The sequence below is a fragment of the Taeniopygia guttata genome, chromosome 1A (assembly GCF_048771995.1).
Source record: "Taeniopygia guttata chromosome 1A, bTaeGut7.mat, whole genome shotgun sequence".
NCBI lineage: Eukaryota > Metazoa > Chordata > Aves > Passeriformes > Estrildidae > Taeniopygia > Taeniopygia guttata.
This window is the reverse complement of record NC_133025.1, coordinates 6,287,138-6,305,652: the sequence shown is the minus strand read 5'-3', so window position 1 is coordinate 6,305,652 and position 18,515 is coordinate 6,287,138. Positions and strand designations below refer to the sequence as shown.

At 41.4% G+C, this 18,515-nt stretch overlaps 1 protein-coding gene across 1 annotated transcript in view; it reads right to left on the bottom strand.

Moving 5' to 3' along the window:
- Positions 1-5,583: 5,583 nt before the first annotated feature.
- The window catches only part of CDC123 (cell division cycle 123), a 33,226-nt gene continuing 20,294 nt past the window's right edge, over positions 5,584-18,515 (bottom strand). The window contains exons 10-13 of the mRNA XM_002191837.6: positions 17,151-17,179; positions 11,932-12,060; positions 10,024-10,161; positions 5,584-9,227 (exon numbers count right to left, since the gene is read on the bottom strand). Of these exons, the coding sequence (XP_002191873.5) occupies positions 9,201-9,227; positions 10,024-10,161; positions 11,932-12,060; positions 17,151-17,179 (323 nt within the window). The 3' untranslated portion in view covers positions 5,584-9,200. The remainder of the gene's footprint in view (positions 9,228-10,023; positions 10,162-11,931; positions 12,061-17,150; positions 17,180-18,515) is intronic.

Sequence of the window (18,515 nt, the reverse complement as noted above, 5' to 3'; positions counted from 1 at the left end):
AGAAATTTGTGCTGAAGGTGTTCCTGCCCTCTGGGCATTTGCAATATACATTTCTCATAGATTCATTACCCACTGCTACAGAAACCACTGCTGCAGCTTTTCCTTCAGGAAGGGCCTTTCAGAGCATCTTTCTCCATCGAGCTGCCCACTTTCATGACATTTAAAATGTTTAAGAAAGCTCTTGATCGAATTAGGTTAAAAACGGAGATCCATGATGTATGATTCCATCATGCTTTTTGTTGTTGTTGTTCCTTTCTGGGGTATTCACACTCCAAAGAACACCAAATCCCAAAGGGCAAATACTTTGAGACAGGGGCCTTTCTGCACTTCCCTCCCTCTGTGTGCATGATCCCATTCTGCACCTCCTTTTCAAAAGATCTGCTGCCCCTTTCCCAGGTGTATGCGAGTACAAAGGATAGCAGATGAGCTTTCTTCCCCTCGCTGTGAGATGAGAGAGAAAAACCTGTCTCCAGGCGCTCAGAATCTGTCACCAAGCCCACCGGGTCTTTTTGCAGCTCAGTGATGCCAATCAAATGGTTTCTATGAGAGACAAACTGCTATTCCTGGACTCTGGCTGACTTCTCGCTGTGGATCATTGTCTCCTGAAAAAGGGAGAAAACCCAAATCCAAACCCAGGGCTGGAGCTGAATTTCCTTTCCTCTTCAGCCCTGTGCACTAAGAAGGGCTGAACCTTCCCATCCCCACCTGGAATCAGCGAAATCAAGCATTTGATTGCCCACTTTGAAAGGGCATGTGGCATCCCCAAGTGAGAGCTGAAGTTTGGGGAGGGGTGTCTCATTGGACAAAGCAGAAATTTTCACACCACATGGAAAGTGAAGGAAGACTGAGCATAATCAGCATTATTCCTGCAAATTCTCCGGACTCTCTTTGTAGCTTGCCTTAGGGCTGGGATTATTTTCTCCTCCGAGGGCTCTCCCTGCCAGGGCTGGGATTTTCTCCTCTGAGGGCTTTCCCTGCTCATCTTTGCTATGTATTGGCTGATTTCTTTTAGAAACAACACAGAGCTAAGCCCCTTCTCCCACGCTGAAGAAGCCTGATTTTGCCTTTTCTAATGAATCACATTTTCTTGTGATAAAAATGAACTATCCCATGAGCAAAAAACTCACAGAGAAAAGAGTCCTTCCTGACCCTGGGCCCAGGGTACAAGTGGCACGCGTGTGCTGAAAGAGCAGCAGGCAATAATTAGCCAAAATACCCATTCAAGTGCCTAAACAGTCCTGGATGAGAAGAAACATGAATTTGTGGAACAGCAGGGACTAGAGGCAGCTCTTAGTACAGTCCTGACCCCAAAACCAGGACACAGGGGACATCTTGCTGTCACAGAAGCAGCAAAACTTGGAAAACATAGCCAGAGAAAGCAGCCTTGCCCCTTTCTACCCTCATAGGCCTTCCAAGATGGTATCACAGACCAAGTTGTTCCTTCTGGGATTAGAGTCTGACACCCAGTGCAGTTAGAAAAACATGTTTCATGATTACAGTAGTTTTTTCTAAGCAATTTGAGTTCAAAGCTGTCCACCATTTCCAGGGTGCTCCTTGGAGCAATGTCTGACGCTGCACCATCTCTCCTGTGAGGAAAGGCAGGGAGAGCTGGGAGTGATCCATGTACAGAAGAGAAGGCTCGGGGGGATTTTCTGCATCTATACAACTATGGCAAGTGAAATAGGAGCAGCAATGTGTTCTGGCAGGCAGGAGGGCCAGCCACGTCCTGGGGTGCATCAGGCACAGCATCACCAGCCAGGTAAGGGAGGGGATTGTCCTGCTCTGCTCTGAACTGGGGCAGCCTCACTTCAAGTCCTGGGGGCAGTTTTGGGCAGCACAATGTAAGAAGGACATCACACTATTCAAGTATGTCCAGAGGAGGGTGACCAAGATGGTGAAAGGTCTCAAGGGCAAGACTTATGTGTCGGAATCTGAGGTATTGATGATTCTGAGATTGTAGAAAGTCTCTGCCTTTCAGCCCTGCTGCCAAAGAAGAAGCCATAATTGGTCTGTGCTGGTTTCAAGGTTGTTTATTCTGTTTATCTCTAACATGTTCTGCTGCCCTGCCGCAGCTCTGTCCTGCAGGGCAGCGTGTGGGGCTCTGCCCTCAGTGGGATGTTACAAACATTAAATACCAGAAACTACCTGTGCTGGATTTACAATAACGTGCCAATATCTGTCACCTACGTTGGACAGTGTGTCCCCAGCCTAAACCAACAGAAAAATGCCAACACTGCAGTGAAAGAAGGACAAGACACACCCAATTTCCTCCATCTTGTCCCCTTTGAACCCCTAATCTAGAATCCTAAAATTTACTTTTGCACCTGTGCCACACTTAATTATTACTTATATCAAACACTCAGAGCTGGTAATTCATCCTGTAAGATTGAAAACTCTTTTCCATGGACAGAGATCACAGACAGTGTCTCTCGGGGCTCTGTACAGGGGGGTTCCTGACCCCTGCCAGGGTCCCAGACCTGCCAGGGCAGCCAGAGGGAAGCTCTGGATTCCCACACTTATGAGGAGCAGCTGAGGTCACTTGGTTTGTTCAGCTTGGAGGGGACTGAGGAGAGACCTCAGGGTCTGCACCTCTCTCAAGGGGGGAGGTGGAGGTGCTGGCCTCCCTCTCTGGTGACCAGCAGCAGGACATGAGGCAATGGAAAGAAGCTGCCCTGGGGATGCTGTCCAGTCCGAACTCTGGGAAAAGGTTCTTTACTGAGCAGGAGGTTGGGCACTGGAAGAGGCTCCCTGGGGAAGTGGTCACAGCACCAAGCCTGACAGCATTCAAGGAGGGTCTGCATGATGCTCTCAGTCACACACTTTAGCTTTAGGTAGTCCTGTGAGAAACAGGGAGCCAGACTCAATGATCCTTGTGAATCCCTTCTAACTTGAATTATTATGTGATTCTTTATTCACTCTTGGCCGCGCTCCAATGACCGAAGTATTTCTTGCAACATTGTGCCTAAAGCAACACATCTGACTACACCATCCTCTCATCTAACAAAATAATCTCTCATTTTTTCCATCCCTCTCTCCTGCTAGCCCTGAATGACACCTGCCTTTATCCTCCCCCAACAGCTTATTATCACCTTGCATTTAATGGTCTCTACTGTAACTTATCCACTCCCACTGCACTGCTGCTCTGCCAGCTCTCACCCATTTATTCTCGAATGTCTGATTTCTCCTCCTAACTACAGCTCTTTGCACTCGCCTTTATCAAATTTCTTCTCGTTATTTCAGGCCATTTTTCCTGTGTATTATGGCCACTTCAAATTCTGATACAAACCTCCAAAGTGCCTGAGTGTATTCTCAAGTCACTGCCAACCACGGATTTTTATACAGGCTATTTATTTTACTGCTCCAGCCATTAACAAAGATATGGAAAAATACAAACCCTGAAATAAAATGTGTAGTGGTCTCACAATGCCCTCTCTGGCTTTATACCAATAGCTATTCCAAGCGCAATTTTTCTGCTAAATTGTGTTAATTTGCTTCATTTCTTCTTTTCCTTGAAAAAAAGGAAAAAGAGTATAGCGAGGCAAAGAAAACATTAACAGCATCAGTTTTCTCTGAATCATCTGTCATTTTTTTTCTAGATCCACTCATTTTTTCACACTTAATCATGTGCCTTTCCTTCAGATCTCCAGAGTTTTCATTTTGATTGATCCTTACAAGCCCTTGCCATTTTCCCTTCACATTAGGTCACTGCTGATGGGCCATTAAAAAAGCACCTCTCTTCCACCTCTCCCAAATGGATCCAGGCATCGACACCCACACTTGCCAAAACTGCCTTTTGAGGTCCTTATTCTGCTTCTCTTGTCTCCCTCCTGTCTCCAGAGCACCAAATGCCAACTCCATGGCCACTTCCACCTGAATTATTTCTAACTTTTAAAGTTTTAAACTTCAAATAAGTCTGACTGCAACCCAGAACAGTTAAGTCCAGAATAACAACACCCTGTACCTTCTGAAATACAAACACTCCTCTGCAAAAAATCCTATTAACTCTGTCGTTTCAAGTCTTCCCATGTTAGACACTTTCCCAACAGATTCTCAAGTATTGTTTGGAAATACTGGTGGATGAAAAATTGAGCACAAGCCAGCCATATGCACTTCCAGCCCAGAAAGCCAAACATGTCCTGGGCTGCATCCCCAGCACTGTGGGCAGCAGATCAAGGTAGGGGGTTCTGCCCCTCTGCTCTGCTCTGGTGAGGCCCCACCTGCAGTGCTGCATGCAACTTTGGGGTCCCCAATACAGCAAAGTTACAGACCTGTTGGAGCAAATCCAGAGGAAAGCCATAAAAATGATCCCATGGCAGGAACATCTGTCCTTTGAGGGAAGGCTGAGGGAGGTGGGGAAAGCGGGGAAAAGCTCTGGGTAGACCACATGGCAGCCTTTCAGTACTTAAAAGGGGCTTACAGTAAACATAGTAAACCAGGGGCTGCAGTGACAGGACAAAGGGCACCAGCTTTAAACTGAAAGAGGTTCAGTTTAGATTGACATTATGGAAGAAAATCTTCATGATGAAGTTGGTGAAACACACAGGAACAGGGTGCCCAGAGAAGCTGTGGTCGCCCCACTCCTGAAAGCATTTGAGGACTAGAGGATATTTAACAATCCTTTCCAACCCAAAACATTCTGTGATTCCCAAGCTTTGGAAATACACCCTTGGTGCTCAGCATAGTGCCCCCAGCCTTTCCTGAGTGACAGACAGGTCTGTGATCCAGTGCTGCCGTTTATCTCCGAAGTCACTGAAATGCACATCAATCATTTCTGACACATCCTGACGCTGAGCTCCTCCTGTGTATTCCTCACACGGGTGTACAGACGTTTTAGCTTCACATGCTCATTCTCTCTCCTGGATATTACAGTCCCAGCTCCCATGAATAATTCATTTACATCAATGAAGTGCTACAATCTGTCAGGACACAGTTTCATAGCAGAAGCCAAGACAGAACCCAGAATTTCAAGTCCCTCCACCAGCTGGATTTGAGCCATAAAGACTAGAAATAAGAATTGATGCTTCTCTCTCTTTTGGACAGTAATGCTGTTTAGGAGCCACAAATCTCTCTGGAAGTTCAGCTGTAACTAGCAACCTTCCCTGAAGAAAGGCCCTGAGCAGTCAGTGTTTACGACCAACCAGCCAACCAACCTTTCCCTACGAGTTCCCAAAACACATCCTTGGCAAAAGCCTGGCCAGCTGTTCAGAGGGCCTTAGAGAAACCAAAACACTATTGATACCCAGGAAGGATACCCATTGCTGCAAAACTTCACATGAAGAAATATAACAGGATATCTCCCTCCCCCAGTCTGCCCTCCCCAAAGAAAGAACCAAAAAACCCCAAACCAGACTTACTGCAGTGCCAATGTCATTGTTACTACTAAATCCTGTCATCACACAAAACTGCTTAAGGGCTCTGTATCTCTGAGAAAACTTCCAAGACTACACAAAACATAACAGTTACAGCAACAAGTCTTATTTAAGCTCTATATAATGTCAGGGTGACCACAAGTTGGAGATTGTGTCTTTACAGATGTCATCAAATTCAAATAGAAGACAACGTTAATTCAACATCCAGACAAGCTTTTGCTAAGGTAGATTTATTAAGCCTTTAAGTACCAGTGTTACCAAGTGTCCTTCATGAATCAAAAGCACCATGGTCTGTTTCTGTTACACTTCAGATCCACCATCTCTTGACCAAAAATATGTATTTTAGTTCAGTATTATTTCTTGAACTAATGTTCAAAATGCAACATGTGTCCAAATACAACCAGAATTGATACTTCTGGCCTCTAAGGTTGAAATCAATTACCAGTTGCCAAGCTGATTTGCCTATTTATGCTTCCTGACAAACACCCTGTGCTCCTCTCTGGCTATTTGGCACTTCAAATTTGGGAGTTTGTGAAAGCTGAACTCAGTCATGCATGCACAAAGGTACAGAAGGATTTTTACAAAGGTGTGTGCCACTGATATTTTGGGGTCCTTTCAGCTGGCAATGCTCACCTGAAAGCCTGAAACCAGGAGTGTCTAAGGGTCTCTGTTGTTCAAATGAGCACCTGAACTGCATCTCACAGGGCACCTTTTCTCTGCATCCTGGACATGAGCAGCAGGTGAGTATGTAACAATGAGACAGATGAGATTTCTAGCCAAGGGTGTCAGATGCATTTATGTGGATTTTTATAATCTGTGATCAACATCCAACAAGTGCTACTGATCTTACTGAGACTCGGACCTGGACATTTCTCCCCTACTTTTAGAGTTAAGGTGTTTTTTTTAGGTATTATAGAGCACCACTTAAAAACATGCCTTTGTAAGAGGAAGGGAAAAGTGGACAGAGGTTTTAAAATTCAGATCAGTATCATCCATGCTGCTGCTGCTACCAATTCTGATCTTAGTATTTATCCAAATAAGAGACTGAGGGATGAGGAAAGACATGGACAACACCAGAGAAAGAAGAGTCAAAAGAGAACAAACAGCATGGACAGTCTGAAGCCCAGGAGCATTACTCCAAATCCTCAACTAAGCCAGGACAGGGCCACAACTGCTGCTTATGGGGTTACAGGAATCCTGATCCCCACTATCCATCTGGGAGATTAAACATCACAAGTAATGAGCTGTGGAACAATGAGGACTTTTCCTTGGCACTCCTGGCAGAGCTGCAGCCCAAGAACTGAGTCTCACTGCTGGAGCCATCAGATGTAGCCAGACTTCTGCAGGGTTTGGCAGGCACAGGATCTGTATAAAATGACTGCCACGTTACCTCCCTCTAAGACTTCTGTTTGTCATCTAGATGAGACTGCAAGCATCTTTACACTGTGTTTTAAGCATATAATTAGGAATATATGGTATACAGTTGGCCCTTACTTAGCAAATGGTGATGATATAATTAAATCCCATGAACAAGGACCTGAACAACTGGAAATTTGTATTTTCAAGTTTCTGTATATAATGGCTAGAGGCAGAAACTGCTTTTATGATAAAAAGAAAAGTGTCATGTATTACTCAGTGTAAAATTGATCTGAAGTATTTGTAATCTACCAACATTAGCTCCCTCAGCTCACAAAAAGGAATATGTTTGTTAATTATCCTAGGAGATCAAAAGGACATATAGAGTGAAAATTCTTTTAGAAGAGGAATCTAATTTAACAGCCAAATAAAATTGACTGTCTGGTTACCTGAAGTTGGGCAAAAAAAGCAAAGTACCTATAAAGTATGTATTTAAAGCGTAAGGATATGGTATTTTGGGGGGCCTGATCCTGTAGATCATATTTCTATCCTGGGGATTGATTCTGTACCAGTTCTGAACATGGGACCAGTATTTTTGCTCTGCTACCTTTTATGGTTCTTCACTAGGAGTTGGCCCAAAGGAAGCAGGACAACTAATTTGTGGAGTCCATGTGGAAGAGGTGGGTAACTATCTTCCAGCTTTAAATTAAGACTTTGTTTTTAAAGACAATAATCTGTAGTTTAGAAGCATTTATGGATCTATTGGAAGTTCCAGGCATCATCTGTGTAAAGGAAGTGTGGTTAGATCATCACAACAGTTTAAGCTATAGCTAGAAACTTTAAAACAAAGAGGAAAGCTTTGTTAATTTTTTACACTTTGAGGTTCCTACCCGATTTAGAGACATTTATACTCAAATTATCCCTCTGGAGAGGGCGAGAAACACTCATCCAAAATCCTGCAGTATGGCAGAACTAGGTATAGCCCAGCCCTGAGTTAATGATCATCTAATCTGAATACAAAAAGCTATTGAGAAGCAGGTTCAAATGCTTCAAACAATGCTTCAGTTCAGGGCAGACTGTTCTGACTCCAGGAGCTTTCATCTGTGATGTTTCATCAATGTGTGGATTCTTAATCTGCATAATCTTTAACTTGAGTAAATTTTCATTCAACAGTGAAGCTAAATAAAGACATTAGGTAATAATTTAACAACTTAGCTCAGATTTAACATCCAAGAACAGATTGTAACCAAGCACCATTCCAATCCGACAGCAAAAGCAAGGCAAAGAAACACAAACAGGTTTATACACACACACACACGGTATCACATAACTGGTTTGAAATAGGAACCAGTTTCCAGGGGTTATGAGCTTCTTCAATGTCCTTTTGTTTCAATGGGAACTCTGCACACTGTTAATAAATTACTGATGCCATACAAACACCTATATCCAAAAGTCAGCTGGTGATTCACCTAAAACTGTCCTCCCCCACCTCCCAAACAACAGCAACTGGTAACAAGAGCTTCTGTTTCCCCAGATTTAGCCAAGCTTCTCTTTATACAAAAAACAAGAAGTAAAAAATGAATACAGAATTTTAAGAGCTGAAAGAATAATTGCTTTCATAAGAAACTCAGAGATGTGACACAAAAGAAATAAGACTGAGTCTGCATATAAAATTATAGGTTGATGTTAATTATGTAGATTAAAGTCACAGATGATGCCTAGTATGAAATCATGTTAAAAAAACAAGTTTCAAGAAAGCTTTACTATGAAAATGAAATTAAATTTGGTCAAGTTAGATGAATTTTGTTGCTTTAGCGACTGTGAAAATACTACTTTACTTTAAATGCATTCAGAATTCCAAATTCCCAATATGCAAATTTTTCAAACTTTAAGTAGTTTACTACAGCTATAGCTGTTCTCTGAAATGAAATATTAGCCCTTGTAACAAAGAAAAAAATCCCTTCTCCATTTTTAATTTTTTTACATAAAGGATGAGAAGTGCTCCCAAAACAAAATCAATTTACAATTTTAGGTTACTACAGATAAAAATGTACATTCCTTTTTCTTTGTGACTACATATTAAGCAAGACTGTGCCTAAATTCAGAGAATGCTCCATGTTTTTACTGCACAAGCATTACATGTTGCCATATTTACACAGAGGAGTCTGAAGGTGTAGCTCAGCGGCATCGATCTTCACATTATGAGAAATGGAAAGCAGTTGTTCAGCTGCACTCAGGCTGTTGCTTCCTTGCACCTGGAATCCAGTGAGAACTCATCCTGACCTTTCATGTTTCCCTGAAAAATCTTCCCTACACTTTTGTATAAACCAACAGACACTGGGGATGAACAGCTCCTCAGGTCTTTCATTGACTATAAAAAGCAGGTTTTCTTTAAATCAATAGTTTAATAGTTATGCTAAATACAGATTTTGCCACATTTCTTGCTTGTAATTCAATGTAATGCTTCTGGGTACCTCAGTCATCCTCTTGCTGATTTCTTTTCTGTCAACAGAACAGGAGAGTTCAGAATGTTAGGACACAGTTATCTGAAGTAAGAGTACCAATAAACCATGAAAAGTGTTCTAGATACAATGGATTAGACAGTGACTGCACTTCTATGTCATTTTTTGAAACAGTAAGAGATAATTTTTCCAGCAAATGGAACAGAGCAATATCAACCCTCTCTCTCTCTCATCCCAAACTTTATTTCCAGTAAAGAACAAGATTTGCCTAGTCCATTAACTCATGGAATACACAAGAACCAGAAAACATCATGGTGGTGGCACGAATCAGAGATGCAGGCAACTTCCCTTCCCTGCCTTACAAAAATGTCATGTTTTCATGTCACTGTGCATTAAAAGTACAAAGAAAGCAGACTGAAAAAGGAACAACTCTATCATTGTTTTTCCTAATATATTTGTCTTGTAACTTTTAAAGAAAAAAGTTGAAAACATTAAAAGTTAAAAGCATTAGCTCCAGGCATTCAAAAACACACTTCCATTCATATTTATATTTCAATAAGAAAGGAAACAACTAAGTTCTTCAGTAAGATTTGTAAAATTACATTCATTGCTTGCCACAAAAATAAAATTATTTAAGCAAAGTGAGAGCAGCAAAAAGCTTGCCCTTTATCACTTCAAAACAATCAACCCAACAATACATTGTGTGATGGCTTCATACATTGCTTTTTCTGTAATTTCGTACACTTTGTTAGTAACAAAAACAGAGATCCAGGGACTTTGGTGGTTCCATTTGACAAAGGTGGAAGGTCAGAGATTTTTTTTCTGCTACTTCTTACCAGTTTAAGAAAGTCAATCAATTTGTGAACATCCTCTCCTGTGGAAAGGTCCACAAAGTCCTTGGGCAGTCGGTAGCTCAGGTAGGGACTGGGCTGGACGGTGACTTTGCTGTTGGTACAACGGAACACTGGATAATCCTTTGGAAAAGGAGATAAAACAAGAGCAGTGGACATGAATATGAAATGTTTCTGGGACTCCTCCGTGAGACTGAGTCACGCTGCCAATGAGTTTATTTGGCACTCACTCAACTAAACTTGCGCTTTCTAAAAATTGTAGCTTTCTTATAAAACCTCTGCCCACTTAGGAGCAATTTCAAATGTCAAACATGTTAAACAGTCAAATAATGGCTTTCATTACCTCACTTTAAAGTTTCTACAGTGTATCAGTTATTAATGTATTTAATAAATTCATGCTTATGACAGTGCTGTAATAATGGAACTATAAGGAACTTTGGGCAATAGGATCTAGATACGTATCTGGATAGAGAAAAATCTTTTTGCTAGAATCCCTAAACTTATCTTCACAGTTTCCTTGTTTAAACACATTTGCAACTATAACCTTAATGAAATTATAATTTAAGTTTTCCATCTAATTTACTTACTGATGGAAAAAAAACCTCTATAAAAGGGCCAAAAATATCTCTAAATGCTGAACTGTAGCAACAGGTTTTGGAGAATGATATAATTTTCAGTTCAACACATTGGCATGCCATGCAATTGCCAGCTGTACAGCAATAAACAGCTTCATTTTAAGAAAGATCAGCAACTTTACACCAGATTATGTGACTGGATGTCAGATGAAACATGAAAAAAAGTTATTCTGCTTTTCATCCACGATTGAACTAAAGAAAACTGTGCAAAGCATCTGGCAACGAGAAAAAGAAATCCCAGACTGAAAATTCATGTGTCCCAGAGACAGCTCTACAATTGGGAGTGTGTTCTAACAAAGAAGACACAGATTTTAGCAGGAGGGTTCATGGAATGGGTTCTCATACAGCAACAGCCCCATGGTGAGACAGAGGCAATGGCCTGAAGGACAGCCTGGAGTGGGGTTTCCCTGTCAATGTCTTATGGAAAGGGCCAACTCTCAAATGTTAAAATCAGCTCAATGAAGTTTGTCGTTTCAGTGATCTCTAATGCAGTTAACAGCTAGGAAATAAAGAAAAGCCCACACTGGCCAGTCACCTCTCCTCAGAAAATAACCAAGTGTTTCCCAAGATGCACTAACACACCACTTTCTATCTCCTACCCAGCTACCCAAGGATCTGCTAAGATGTGAGGACTTTGTCTCAAGATGCAAAAAAAGCTGGAATACAAAAAAATGAAGACTGTTCCTCCCCTTCTGTATTAATGGGGAGTTACTTCTTTTTGCAGAGGAAATGCTGCTTGGAAGAGGGATGGAAAAGCCTTGTTCTGCAAGTCCTGGGAGTTCAACCAGATGACAAAGCTTTGCTAAGGGTATTCCAGATGAGGAAGAGACAGAAGTTAAGCTTCTGCTTGTCTCCCCCCAAGCATAAAACTGAAGATGCAGGAAACTGCATGACAGATATCAAGAACCAAGTAGAAATTTAAGTGATTATATAGAAAAGTAATAGATTTAAAAAAAAAATGAAAAGAATGCATCAAAACTGTGTAAAAGCAAGTTTCAGGGCATCTTTTTTGCACTGGGATCAAAGCTGCAACATGGGCTTGTATTGTTTGAACTAAAATTTCCTTTGCAGGCCTCTAAAACTAGCAGATGATACTTGTTGAGATTAACTATAAGGTAGATTCTACTTACAGAGAGTTTACATTTCACAGGAGCTTCATTTACTTCAATGGGATTTGCACCACAATTTGATTGTAACAGCAAAATAAAGAAAAAAATAAGGCCATAAATCCTGTTGGATGTTATTCAGCCTCTCTCACCTGTTCTGTTGCTTCCCCTTCACTCTGGTCTCCTTTCAAGTTTTTTCCAGAGGTGAGTTCTTCCCATGTAAAGAGCAGGGAGTCTGTTACTTCACCAAATGGGTTAAAATCTATTAACCAAATCTTACCCTGCAAAGGAACCACAGACAAATTAAAACAAACCACAGAACTAAAACAAAGCAAAAAAAGGGGAATAAAAAGGAAAAAAGATCAAAATACACATATACTCAGTTTATTGTAGTATGCTTGGTCTTTACATAAAAAGATGTCAAAATTGAAACTACCTGGTTTTCTAAACGAGGTTTTAGATATTCTAAAATCCTTTGCATTATAGAGTTTTATATCACAGCAAGCTATCATGTACCAATTTACTTTGATTTTTTTTAAACAGAAGATCAGACAGAGCTAAAATAAACTGAATTTAGTTCTATGCAAGGTGTTTTCAGATGAGCCCACTGAAGTTATGGCTAATCCCCAAGATCCCCAGAGGGAATGAACAGGAAATAGGGGAAAGCACTAATCAAAAACCACAAAAAAAAAAACCCAAAAAAAACCAAACCACAACCAAACCCAAAACATGACCAAACAAACAAAAAAACCCAAACTGCCCACATAGGGATTTTGCTTTCCATGAAAAAACACCTCAGCAACACTGTACCATCCAGCAGTCTACAAAAGTCGCTGCTCTTGATCTTAGAAGGGACCCTAAAAACAGAGAGCAGGGTCTGCAAAATGCTAGTGGAGCTCATGAAACCTCAAAGACGCTGTACAGACATAGATAAAGAATTACTTAAAGGCACTTTTAATATAGTCATTACTAGTAGTCCACACTAGTTTCTACCCCATCTTTAACACATCTGTGTGCCAAACAGTTGTGGTAGGGTGCACAATAACACAACTGCTTTACAACTGAAAAAAGGAAAAAAGAAAGAAAAAAGAAAGCAAAGACTAACAAGATGTATTAGAAGTAACAGACATGTGGAGGAGGAAGAAATAGTCTGTGCTCCTTGAGTCATTTCAAGATACAAACCCCAGCACAGGCCCATCTTCTCCTGCCCAAAGAAGTACCAACTATTCTAATAAAACAAAACATTGTTATAAATTATAAGGAAATATGACTACAGATGCTAGTAAAGATGTGTAAAACCAATATTATATCCGGATGAAATCAGTTCTATCAAACAGGGAAGGAAACAGTTGCAGTAACATAAGCAGGGCTGAAGAGTTTTATTGTGTTTATTAAAAAGATCAACTGGAATTGGAAAACAAATCTGAAATTGTGTAGATACTAAGCATTCAATTTGCTTTCTCCTCTTTTCCTTCATTTCTGAAGGATCTTCTTGCTTGAAAAGATTTTGCCTGTCTTGATACAAACAGCAAATACATTCAATTATTTACACTACAGCCATCTGGTTTCTAACACACAAAGATGCTTTTGAAGCGTCGGCAGAGAATAACATGGAGACTGCCTCCCCCACCCACGCCACCTGAGCTATCCCACAGGCACTGACACACTGTGGGACTGTGAATGATGGGAGGCTGTGAGCAGAAATGTTCTGGTGCCTCTGTCAGCATCCACAGCGAGCTCCTCGCGCAGGTGTGGGGAGCCCCAGCGGAGATGAAACCAGTGGTTATGACCTGCAAGCTGGAGCTGAGCCCAGCAGGGAGCTGTGGTTGCACACAGGCTTTCACAGGTGTCTGTCTCAGGGCAGGTCCACGGGGAACAGCTCTCACAGAACACATTTTAAGAAGCCAAAGCACAGAAACAACAGTGCTGAAACCAGACAGCTACAAAAGAAACTACAAACTGGGGGACACAAACCTGAGTGGTTTCTTGTTTGTTCTGGAAGGGTGAGCAAGTCCAGATCTGCATGGTTGAGCTGCAACACCTCTGCACTAATATTGGCACCACCAGAGCAGAGAGCCAATGGGGCAATCTCTGCTGTCATTTCCCAGCTCTGGTCCTCCTCAAAAGGCTGTCACAAATTCTCATTATAAGCAATCTTTTACTTTTCCTAATGGGGGTGTCTTGTCAGCTCCAAGACAGCATGGGGAGGAATCTGTGGGTTTAGATTCATTCTATCACTCTGGAAAAACAAGCTAATGAACCAATTTAATCACAGACAGAAGCAATGGCTGACAAAGTTCATTCAGCAGTTCAGAGAATCTTTCCTTGAATCAGAAACGTTTATACCTAATACTTCCCTATGAAAGGCTTTCACAGAAATTCCTCTTCAGCCCAAATACATCCAGCTCAGCTTTTTCACAGGAACATTAAGATCACTTCTCTAGAGAATAAATGTACCTTGGAAAAAACTGAAAATTGATTTTGAAACTACTGAAAGCAACATGCTTTTTGTGAGCACCCAGCAGTGTTCCTCAACCCCTGCAGACAGCAGTGCAACAGCTGTTTCCTTGAGATGGTCTTAAATCTGCACTGAGCTTTGCTAGCTGCAAATTGATGACAAGGGGCCAACCAAACTAAATATCTCTTTCCAGGGCTCATTAAAACGAGTGTATATAACCCTGGGTCAGTAACCAAACTGCCTTTTCTTAAGATTAAATTCTCTCTCAAGTCTTACATGCAATGTCATGATTTAAATACAGTTTCAGGTAACTTGCACTGTGTATCTAAAAAGCAGTAGTAAGGCTATTTATCTGCTATCTTTTGTCTGCTATTAGTAATCTTTGTCATACAAGACCAGAGAAATGCACAAGCCAGGAAAAAAAATGATGGGCAGAGTGGAAAAATAAGTTCTCTTACTTGTACTACATGGTGTTTTCTTCTCATCCTAAAAGAAGGAATCAATAGATTTACAGCCCCCTGTCAACTTCATGCCTTATTTTGCTAAGGCATTAAGCAGCAGGGCACTGAAAGGAAGTGCCCATGACAAAACCTGTTGTTCAAAGGAAGTCAGAGACAGATAAAATGCAAACTTAACTGTTACATCTCCCTAACTCCAGCTGCACCTTCTTGCACAGTGACAACGCTCACAAGGCACAGACACAAGCACTGCTCTGCTCCTTAACAAGAGCTGCGAGCTAGTAGTAGTCCAGAGCCCCTCCCTGCATTGCTCTGCCTTACCACAGTGACTTCTTTTGAACTTGGTTTGTTGTTCACACCTGGGACACAGCAATGGGCAGACTCTCAGGCTTTTGTGAACTCCCCCCTCCAACTCAGTGAGCAGGACCTGTGAAGCCAACTCCAGATAGTCTCTAAAGCAACTGAAGTGAGCACGGGGAGGAGACTGCCGTCACTTACAACAGGAACAACAACTTGCTTCTCCAAGCTGAATATTTTGAGTTGAAAGGATTTAAAACAAGCAGACAGTGAACATTTCTCTCCTTCTGTAGGTGAGGTTGCTGTGCAACCAGCCTGATGAGGAGCACGGGCTTTGGAAATTAATCATGCTCACAATATTCTTTTGCTGCCTGTAACTCACACGCCAAGGGAGCGATGAATAACACAGTTGCAAACCACAATAGTACGTGTGAAAGGAGCAGCATCTGACACACAAAGGGCTAGCTGGCAGTTTACAAGACCTGAGGGTAGAAGGAAGGGAGAGAAATCTACAAACAGATATATTTTATTTTGACAGATGAAGAAACAATACTCGTTTGAGATACCACAGGCTGAAACCTTTTACTTAAATAATTTCTCTTCAGGCCTCAGCTATGAGGCAGAGCACCCAACGGCAGAATCTGGTTCAGTGCTCAAGTGCTGCTCCTCATTTTCCCTGACAGCATCCTCATGTCTGTTGATCTGAGCCTGGGCAGGTAATTTCAATTACAGCATAGCTGCTCTAGCCCACAGCCTCGTTTCAGGCACCTACATTAAAAGCTGGGCTGAGAAATGGTACAGTCATTGTTTTCCACATGAGACTCATTCCTGTTTTATAAACTATGGCATGATTTACTGTTATACAATTACAAAATAGTTCAGCAACATTCAAAATGAGAATCAGGACTTACTTCCAATACACTCAACTCTAATAAAGACTTTCTCCAATCAAGCCCTTCAAGCACAATTCATCTGACCAAATATTTCTCCCCACTCACACTAGGAGAACTCAAGGTTACTAACTCTGATACTGGCACCTCCATACAATTATTCAGGTTGGAAAAGTCTTTTAAGATCATCAAGTCCAACCCTTAGCCCAGCACCTCTGTGTTCACCCCAAAACCACACCCCTCAGCACTACACTTACATGTCTTTCAAATAGTTGAGGTGGGATGCTTCTTCCCAACTCCATCACTATCTGGATGTTGAGGGTTAGGATCTGCCCAACTCTCAGAACCACAGCTGGAGCAGCTTGAAAAGAAGAAATGGGCTTCCATCTGTCATAAACTGGGCACACCACATTCACACCCTCTTTGGACAATTATCCCTTCCTATCCTAAACTTCCAGATATGAACCATTTTCCAATCTCACAAGGATAATCTGAGGAAATATTAAGGATACTTTTGATGAGTTAAAATGCTGTAGTGAAAAAACAAACACAGGGAAAAAGAAACAAAGCCCAAGGAAATATCTGTCTTAAAAGAAAATGCCCCATGTTTGAAAGCTATTTGGACCATGGCCTTAATTAAATAGTCAATATCCTGAATTGGAAGGGACCCACAAAGCCACTGAGTCCAGCTCCTGGCCCTGCACAACCCCACAAATCCCACCATGTGCCTGGGAACGCCACCCATAACCTTAAGCTTCAATTTTCAGTCAGCCCTGAGCTGATCAATCAATAGGACTTGATGACCACTGTAGATCCCTTCCAACTGAAATAGTCTATTCTACTCTAAATTACTGCAGCAAGGACTCTGATGTCATAACAAAAACTAAGTTGCCTCTTGTAGATTCAAAGAACAGAGAAAATTGCAGTTGAAGCCTAAGTTCTGTGCTTTAGAGCAGACAACTTCTCTGGAAGATATTAACTAAATAATTACATGGCTGGCACAGACATATTTACACCCCTAATCCTATTATTCTCCTACTGTAGACAGCATTTATCATAGAAAAAGACCTGTGGAACAGAATAATATCAAGTAGGTTTTGCTTGGCATTTTTTTGTTTGCTTGGAGTTTTTACTTTGGTGGTATTTTTTGGTTGGTTGTTTTTTTCCAGAACCAATTCTAGGAAGGCAAAGCTATTATTTACTTGATCTTTGCAGCATTTCAAGTTTTCACAGAAGAAACAATTATATACAACCTATTGTTCACTTACCCTGCTGTCTCTGTACACATCAAAAACAACTGAAAAGGAGAAAAAAATGTTAATTGCAAAAGATATATAATTTCAAAAAAAGATATCTAAATCTGAACAAATACTTGTGTACACAGCACAATCTGCAAAATCAATATGTCTAATGAACTGCAAGCCAGAACTGGGTATACTTCTAAGATGGAGCTGAAACATTTCAAGAACTATTGCTAATGCACTGGGAAATCAGCTGCTGGGTTTTTCCATTTAATGCTGGTTTCTTCTGTTGTTTTTTTCTCCCATGAAGAATATTTGATAAACTCTTAGCCCAGAGAGCTTATCTTTGACATTACTGCTGTTTTGTTTACAGCAGAACAGAGACGTTTCAGGGAAGGATCAGGATTTCATTGTGTTGGACATTGCACAAACATTTAATAAGAGAAGGTTCCTGCTCCACAGACATTGGGATTTCAGCAGCTAACAAGACAAACAGGTTGTAGGAACAAAGGGTTCGGTGGCAGTGAAATGGCCATGTTTGATGTCACCCAGAACAGACACAGCACACCTAATTAATATCAACAAATCCTTTAAACAACCCCCTTGCCACTCAGTGACTGACTCAAAGCTGCCTTGCCTGGCTCCACTGTTGTTCCTCCCCTTGGCTTAATTAAACATGTATAATGCAGCTTTCTGTATATGCAGCTTTCCATCAGCTTCTGTTCTGGATGGTTAAACAAATCTTTGAGCTGTCTTTCTATTGAGCTAAGGAAATCAACAGGGAAGCATTCAGGCATGGCTACATGCAAAAGTTGTATCAGTTTAGCAGGAAGAAAGGAAAAATGAAAAAAAAAAGATTTAGAAAAGCCTCAGACAAGTGCTTTATTGTTATTTCCTTCACTAATAAGGGAATATTTCAGCTCAGAGATTTCCCAATACATGTGGATAAACTAAATTCAGGATATGACTGCAGAACACTTGAGTCTCAGGAAGCTGCCTGTCAGGAACAGGGATGTTGACTGATCACATCCATGCATGTAAAGCTTAACCTGACATTTCATGTGAAGTTGGCTGGGCTAAGGGCAAACCACAACTCCACAAAGCCAAAGCCAGTCACGTAGCTGGTTTTTACCACGCAGCCTAAAAATCCACGCAGCTTTTGCACAAGCTGGGCTGCGTCAATGTCAGAGTCACTCCAGGATTAAGTGCTCTGCTCTCCCAGGAAGACAAGCCCTCAGTGGTTAAGCCAGTCATCAATGCAAAGGGGGGTACAGGATTTCTTCTCCAGCTGTTCAACTGAACTTAGTGCCTGCACCACATCCTCTCCTTAGTCATAGCCAAAAGACATCCCTTGCATCTGAGGGTTTCTATAGTGAGGCCTGGCAGCCTAAA